Source organism: Malus sylvestris, chromosome 10 (assembly GCF_916048215.2).
Source record: "Malus sylvestris chromosome 10, drMalSylv7.2, whole genome shotgun sequence".
NCBI lineage: Eukaryota > Viridiplantae > Streptophyta > Magnoliopsida > Rosales > Rosaceae > Malus > Malus sylvestris.
This window is the reverse complement of record NC_062269.1, coordinates 39,333,443-39,341,477: the sequence shown is the minus strand read 5'-3', so window position 1 is coordinate 39,341,477 and position 8,035 is coordinate 39,333,443. Positions and strand designations below refer to the sequence as shown.

Here is an 8,035-nt window from a genome sequence, read left to right as displayed (position 1 = left end):
TCATTTCATATCCGTTGATGTAGATAATATCGCTCGGTCAAATAAAAAAAACATTTGTAGTCATTTCCTGATGGAGAGAGTCCAACGGCAGCTGCCATTTGAATGCAAGGATTGTCTGCCTCCCACTTTCAGTGCTCTTCCGTGTCTTTTTGTTTGTGTGGTCACGGTTAAGCCACGTCAATATTTTATAAAATGTTGACGTGGCTTAACCGTGACCACACAAAATAAGAAGGCACATAAGGACACCGAAAGTGGAAGGACAAACAATCCTTGTCCATTTGAATATGTTGACGTTGTGTACGTTTTACTTTATTTATTTTTAATTTTTTATTGTGGCCCGGAAAACGAAAGGGAATCTAATCTATTTGGTGGTGGTTCGTAGGAATGGGGAAATTTTTAGTTGTGACGAGAACACGGGTGGTATATCACGTGTTTTTATGTAAGTGATGAGAAATTTTATTTTTTAAGTTATTAACTTTTTAACATACACATCCTTCCATTTATATAACAACACATGATGTCCGTGTGACGATGACACTGAAAAATCTCTCTCACCAAAGATGCACCCATCCCATTTGACTCTTCAACCTCGGTTTTGGATATTAACCTGGTTCCTCTTGGAAATCGGCCAACGTTTCTATCAAAATAACCAACATGCCATTTTGGTCACACTGGTTGACCCAATATATAAAATATAATTAACATTTTAATCAATTTCCCCCGAGTGGAAAGGCTAATGTGATTTGGGTCTTTGACACCACGAAAAAATAAAAAACCTAATGCATAATATAGAATCATACTGACATCTGATAAGTGGTGACGTCCCTAATGATTAGGGTTTATTCTTCAATTCCAAGTACAAATGCTCAATAGTCCACCTGCTGAGCAAGATTTTGCTTTTTGATCGTTGATGTAGCTATAATTCTTTGTATTTAATTAAGAAATGTAGATTTATCTATTGAAAACCATTTTCGAGCCGAAGATTCTCATCTTTCGCCCATAACTTTCTTTAATATTAACTATACTAAAGTTTGAATTAAATAGTGATAGTAAAAAAGAAAAACAACTGATTTAAATTGAGCATTGGCAGCCTTATGATAAAAAAAAAAAAAAAAACACTTCAACAAATCAAGAAGCGAAAGGAATTCAAGAAAATTAAGCAACACTAGTATGTCATTAGAATTCGAATCAACAAAAAGACAAAATCCCAACCACTAATTTCTCAGATTCTCAGAACAAATAAGACCATCAAAATTGACTTAATAAAATTAAAATTTGGCCATAAAATGTTAAGATTAGAGGACTTTTAAATTTCAACTTTCGAGAAAGAATGCTGCATTTTGCTTGTTCGTGGTGCTATCCACGTGTAGTCTGACCCTACCGTTTTTGTAATTAAACCCATCTCCAAGGGCAGAAATGACAAATCACCTGACCTTGGGTCTTTGACCGTACACACTACACACACACACACCTTATCAGCCGACGTGAAGAAGGACAGAGACCATTATCTGCATCACCAACAATTCTCCTGTTTCATTCATTTCCCGATATCCATTAGTGGCCCTTTACCTCCTCCACCATCGTGAGCTTCCTCCGTTTTACCTTTCGATATTCTAAACTACTTTAATCTTCGTAGATTCACCATCAGCTGTAGTCAGAGCGCCGCACTACTTAACCAACCGACCTAACTCACGTCCGCGTCCGCGGCTTTCTGATTTTTTCTGCAATGAACAAGACAAACTCAAATCACAAACCTCTCCTCCTCCTGATTCTACTACCTTCGATCCTATCCTTCCAACCAGCTTTCGCCGTCGACTTTGTCTTCAATGGCTTCAACTCCTCCGATATGTTGCTCCTCTACAGCAACGCCACCGTCGAATCTCGAACCCTAACGCTCACAAACAACACCAACTTCTCCATCGGCCGAGCGCTCTACAAGTCCAAGATCCCCACCAAAGATCCAAACTCATTGTACGTACACCCTTTCTCAACTTCTTTCATTTTCTCCATTGCCCCATACAAGAACACGCTTCCCGGCCACGGCTTGGTCTTCATTTTTGTGCCGGAAACCGGCATCAAGGGGACGAGCTCCAGCCAGCATCTAGGACTCTTCAACCTCACCAACGACGGTAAGTCCGACAACCATGTTTTCGGTGTCGAATTTGATGTGTTTAAGAATGAGGAATTTGGAGATATTAATGACAACCATGTCGGCGTTGATGTGAATTCACTTAAATCTGTCGAGGCACACGAGGCAGGTTTTTGGCCGGAAAATAGTGATGGAAGTGATGAAAAAAGTTTCAAGAAATTGAAGCTTAATAGTGGGGAAAATTACCAGGTTTGGATTGATTTCAAGGATCTGCTTATCAACATTACAATGGTTCGGGCCGGCGCGAAAAGGCCGAAAACCCCGTTGTTGAGTTTTGGCTACAATTTGTCTGGTGTTTTTAAGGATGAAATGTTTGTTGGGTTCACAAGTTCAACAGGGCAGTTAGTTGAGAGCCACAAGATTTTGGCATGGAGTTTTAGCAATTCCAACTTTTCGTTGAGTGAGAGCCTGATCACTTCTGGTTTGCCTTCTTTTGTGCTTCCAAAGAGGTCGATTTTCGAGTCGAAGGGTTTCATTGCAGGGATCACAGTGGGTGGACTTTTTATGATTGGTCTGATTGCTCTGTTTGCTCTGTTTTTGGTCAAGAGGCATAGGAGGCTGGCAAGGGAGAGAGAGGAAATGGAAGATTGGGAATTGGAGTACTGGCCACATAGAATTACCTATCAGGAAATTGAGGCCGCGACGAAGGGTTTCGATGAAGAGAATGTGATCGGAGTTGGAGGCAATGGGAAGGTTTACAAGGGTGTTTTAGCAGGAGGGGGGGAGGTCGCGGTGAAGCGCATTTCGCATGAAAATGATGGGATGAGGGAGTTCTTGGCTGAGATTTCAAGCATTGGGAGGTTGAAGCACAGAAATTTGGTAGGGTTGAGAGGTTGGTGCAAGAGAGAGAAAGGTAGCTTCATGTTGGTGTATGATTACATGGAAAATGGGAGTTTGGACAAAAGGGTTTTTGATTGTGATGAGAGTAAGATGTTGAATTTTGAAGACAGAATTAGGGTTTTGAAAGATGTGGCTTCAGGGCTGTTGTACTTACATGAGGGTTGGGAGTCCAAAGTCCTACATAGGGACATTAAGGCAAGTAATGTGTTACTTGATAAGGAAATGAATGGAAGGCTTGGGGATTTTGGGTTGGCAAGGATGCATGGACACGGTGAAGTGCCTGGCACAACTAAGGTTGTCGGAACCGTAGGTTACTTGGCCCCGGAAGTGATTCGGATGGGGCGAGCATCAGAGAAAACTGATGTGTTTGGGTTCGGGATCTTGATTTTGGAAGTGCTGTGTGGGAGGAGGCCTCTAGAGAGTGGGATGCCACCTTTGGTGGAATGGGTGTGGAAACTTATGGTGCAAGGAAACTTGTTACAAGCCTTTGATGAGAGGCTAAGGGCTAGGGGAGAGTTTGATGAGGAGGAAGTGGAAAAGCTTTTGCATTTGGGATTGTTGTGTGCATATCCTGACCCAAATGCTAGACTGTCGATGCGACAAGTGGTTGAAGTGTTGGAGGGGAAGAACAACGATCAGCAGGATGAGTCGGAGACTGAGGACATGGATGCATATTTGCTCCGAACGTTGCAATCCAATGAGATGTGGTCGGATTTTTCACAAACGTTTGGGTATGGATCACATTCACACCCAACTTTTGAAGATATAAAGCAATCCATATCCACTTCAATGTCTCTTTCTTGGTCCAATACTAGCATAGTGCAAGGTAGGTGAATCTCCATCATGCACCAAATGGGAAGGGAATTTGAGCTTTGAGGTTTTGCTTTTGCTTCTTTTTTCTCACATGTCCATTCACTTTCATTGGATTGATTACACATGTAGTATAGCTCACTTTACCACATAATATGTATGCATGAGTTGTAGCATATAGATCCATTGCAATCTATTTACAATCTTCGACCTAAGGCCTCCTTTCGTGTGCTTGAATTTATCAATGACGAGACTGAACTCATTAAATTTGACAAGTTTTTGACCTATTATAAAAGGTGAATGCTTGCAACCTTTTCATTTGAACCTTATCGTTCTACATTTTCTTGAGGTATCATACGAGAAATGGACAGTTATACGAGAAGTACTCAAGAACTTCTCCAGCCACACGAACAGATTTGAAACTAAGAACATCTTTTGATACCTAAAAAGATATTGCTCGCGTGGAAAGGTATTGCTCGAGGGGATGGGATTTGAAGTTGTTCCACCATCGACGTACCTACGAATTTCCGAATCCAATTCTTCTTTAATTTCGAAGCCATAAAAACTGCATATGGTTTTCCCTGTGAAGTGACATAAAATTATACCAACACTGAAATGGATCAATTTACAACCATTCCGAAAAACCTACAAGTCGCATTTGATTAAAAAGGCCTCTCGCATACGAGATGTTAGTTTTATGATAAATTGACAACAATTTCAGTTTCATTTCTTTCTTTGTTATTATCTTAACTACTAGATATGAGAAGTTCGCAGTTGCGGAGCCGGACAGAGCATAATTTTCTTGTCAATACTCAATAGCTCCCCTGCTAAACCTTCTTCTTCATAGTAAAAACACGACTTGAAGAAAAAATGTCTTCTTTTCTTAAAGAACAAACTACACAAACAAATGTAGAAAATTGGAGTATTGAATTACAGTATTGTGAGTATTGGCCACTATACTTGTTACAATGTGAAGCAATCATCTTTTTGGTAACTTTTTAACTCAGTTACAATTTTTTTCTCATATTTATTGCTAAAAAATCTATATTTTTGGACAGAAGTCCTCCAATTTCCTCAACAAAAAATGCAAGCTTGCCCTTCCTTTCACCTAAAGCGTAAGCAAAAGGTCCTAGTTGAAAGGCCTTAGTTCATACTACAGATTTTCCATTGCAAGTTAGTCGCACATTTATACTACATTTCAAAAAGCTGCGTTACGATGGAATAGATCGTTATTTCTACCTTGAGCTTCAGTTTGTTTTCATATTTGCAGTACTCTACATGATTGTTGGAGGAGACAATCTCGCATTGCTGAGATAGAGAATCCAGATTATGAATCTGTTGGCTTCTTTTTCTTGTCAGATATGTTTTCCCTGAAATCAAGTTATCCGGCAAGACTCGTGGTAGAAGGATTTATGTAGTTACTGATTTCACTGCTATCTTTAACAGGAATTGAGCAGGTTCTTTGAACTTATGTTTGAGGTAATTTTAATGTAGGTATTTATAATTTTTACGAGTTTGTAAAGCATGTGCCGTAGTGGATAAAAACGAAACAAAATGATAAATATGATGGATATGTATGGTCCACTATCTTCTAGTGCGATGAGAGTCTGGATAGGTATGGTCCACTATCTTCTCTTGTTTAAGAGTCTGCATCTTTGTTCTTCTAGTTGTCTACAATGTAGGTATTTATCATATTGATATTTGATTTGGAGCGATAAAATTGAACTCTACCGGTCCAAACAAATAGATAATTGGAGCATTTCATATTTGGTTGTTGAAGCATGAAAAGCACCCTTAATAGCATACCTCGCAACCTTGACATTCTCTTTCTTCATTCGATTTATAATATCAACCAAAACTTTGGAAATTCTGAAGTAGAAGACATCAACCCCAATTAAATCAACATATCTAGAAGTTTCCAATGAACTCATTAAATCATGAAACTCCAACTCTAAAAATTCTTTGTAATCAACATTTTTAATAATTAGACAAGATTCCATATCAATATTTTGTTGAACCACACAAGAACTTTGATAGTAGACATGATAAATACCATATGAATAACGATTAAACTAGGGAGGAAGATCAAGATTTGAGAGACATTCACCTGAAGAATTTTCACAACATCTCGTAGGCTGCATCAATCTCCATATTGTTCGACTTGCTGTGAGTGCAAGTCCAGGTTCCACACATACCAAATTTCATAGTCACCTAAATCAATGGCAGAGATATCCGAGAACGAGTCAAGGATTATTGATGTGCCTACAACATTGGGTTGGGTGGCAGTATGGCATATGCTATGGACATTAGCATGATCATATGCTATATTTTAATCTTAATTTACACGCATGTGCATGTTATCTCAGTTACACATATATATTTAGAATGGACAGTACATGTGCGACAGTAGACAAACTCTGAATCTTCCTTTTTTCCTGAGGGATGGGGGGGGATTTTGGAGTTAAAGATAGTATATGATTGGTTACAAACTTACAATATGGATATTGGATTGGCACTCATTACGTCCACAGGTAGTGTTGTCGTTGCCCAAGCTCCTGATTCTGCATTTTCACAAGCATTTCTACTATCTCTAGCTAGCTGTTTCAGTTTCACTGATATGCATTTATCATATTATCCCAATATTTATCTTGATGTTCACTAACTAACAAGCGACTTTGAGTCTCACTCCTAGAATCCCGCTCTTGTAAGGCAGACAATTGATACGTTTGACTGTTCTCCAATGCAAGTCGAGTTTCACTGTCTCAGTATTTATAAGTTCACCAATCACTGTCGACGACATAAGGATAATTTAATTGGAAAACAGACAAAAGAAGAGACCTGTGAGAGTGAGTGTGACAACGCTATCGATCTGCAAATTATTACAAGCAGACAATGAAGTATTGCCTTTATATTAGGTTTTGGTTGGGAAATTTAACTATTTATCAACGCGGAATATGAGACATATGACATGCAGCTCAGCTGGTCGTATCATCTTCTCATAATTTCTGGATAGCTTATACGTGCACCACAAAATTGCTTTGATTTGTCGCATAGTTGCCAAATACGGATACGGTTCGAGTTCGTGATTCGGTTCAGGTACGGAATTCGGTGGTAACCTAAAGTATCATTCGTTAGAGAGTATACATAGACAGTACGATATTCAGTTCGATTTGTTCTTAATTCATTAAAAATATAAATTAAAAATATTTATAATATACATTTTACAATAATATTTATAGTTATTGTAAACAATTATTTTTGTTTAAATTGATTATTTTGTAAGCAACTATTTATTTACAAATAAAAAACAATTAATTCACTTAATTATCTAATCAGAATAATATAAATATTAAATTAATACGGAGCTTGGGAAATGCTATCAGCCTCCCACTTTAGAAATTTCTTATTGTAAAGAGAATACAGGTGGTACATCACGTATTTTTATGTAAGTGGTAGAAATTTTTATTTTTTAAATTATTAACTTTTTAACACACATATCCCAAAATTTGTATTGTAACACGTGACGTACCACCTCGTGTGCCGGTCATACTGAAAAATCTCTCCTCCTACTCTTTACTTCTCCTCAAAAAAATCAACACTCGAGATGGGTCCCCAAACTAACACAATAAAAAAAAGTTAAAAATTACAGTTAAACTAAACATTTTATCTCTCTTCATCTCCCTCTTCGGCTGCCCTCTACCTGATGAAAATCAGAAGCATAGAGCTTTCCAAAATTCCAGTTGTTTCCATCTTCTCTTCCCAAAAATTACAGGTGTTTTTTCTTTTATGTATTTTGATTAAAAATTATTAGAGATTATTGGATAAACCATCGAACTGACCATCGAATCCAAAAAGTACTGGTACACGTACCAATACCGGATTCGGACACCATTTCACCGGCAACTATGATTTTTCGTATTTACTTCGAACTCCTCCATCACTAGGGTTTTGCTGGCGTACGTAAAAGGAAGAAATAAAAAGTAAACTCAGTGTCTGGAATTTATTGGCAAGCCATCATGCATGTTGCTGATAACTAATGCTGATAATTCTCTGTCAAATGACTCAAATATAGCTGGAAAGAAAAAACAAAGATGCAGATACATAATTGGTGCTACGTACTTCTCGCTAGAACCTTCATCGTTTGTAGTGCTGCTGATCCTTTGATCAAAGCATATTATCTAGGATATTCCTAAGTTTTGCTTTGCGTTTAATTAATCAAACTTCGACGTTATAAAC

At 38.1% G+C, this 8,035-nt stretch overlaps 1 protein-coding gene and 1 long non-coding RNA gene across 2 annotated transcripts; both read left to right on the top strand.

Annotated features, from left to right (window-relative positions):
* The first annotated feature begins 1,496 nt into the window (after positions 1–1,496).
* Positions 1,497–4,014, top strand: LOC126587185 (L-type lectin-domain containing receptor kinase VII.1-like). The gene has a single exon (XM_050252209.1). It carries the CDS (start codon positions 1,727–1,729, stop codon positions 3,821–3,823), a length of 2,097 nt encoding a protein of 698 aa, XP_050108166.1. The 5' UTR covers positions 1,497–1,726; the 3' UTR covers positions 3,824–4,014.
* Positions 4,015–4,470: 456 nt separating this feature from the next.
* Positions 4,471–5,305, top strand: LOC126587187 (uncharacterized). The gene is made up of 2 exons (XR_007611000.1): positions 4,471–4,914; positions 5,070–5,305. It is a non-coding gene; the product is annotated as an uncharacterized LOC126587187 (long non-coding RNA).
* The last annotated feature ends 2,730 nt before the right edge of the window (positions 5,306–8,035 follow it).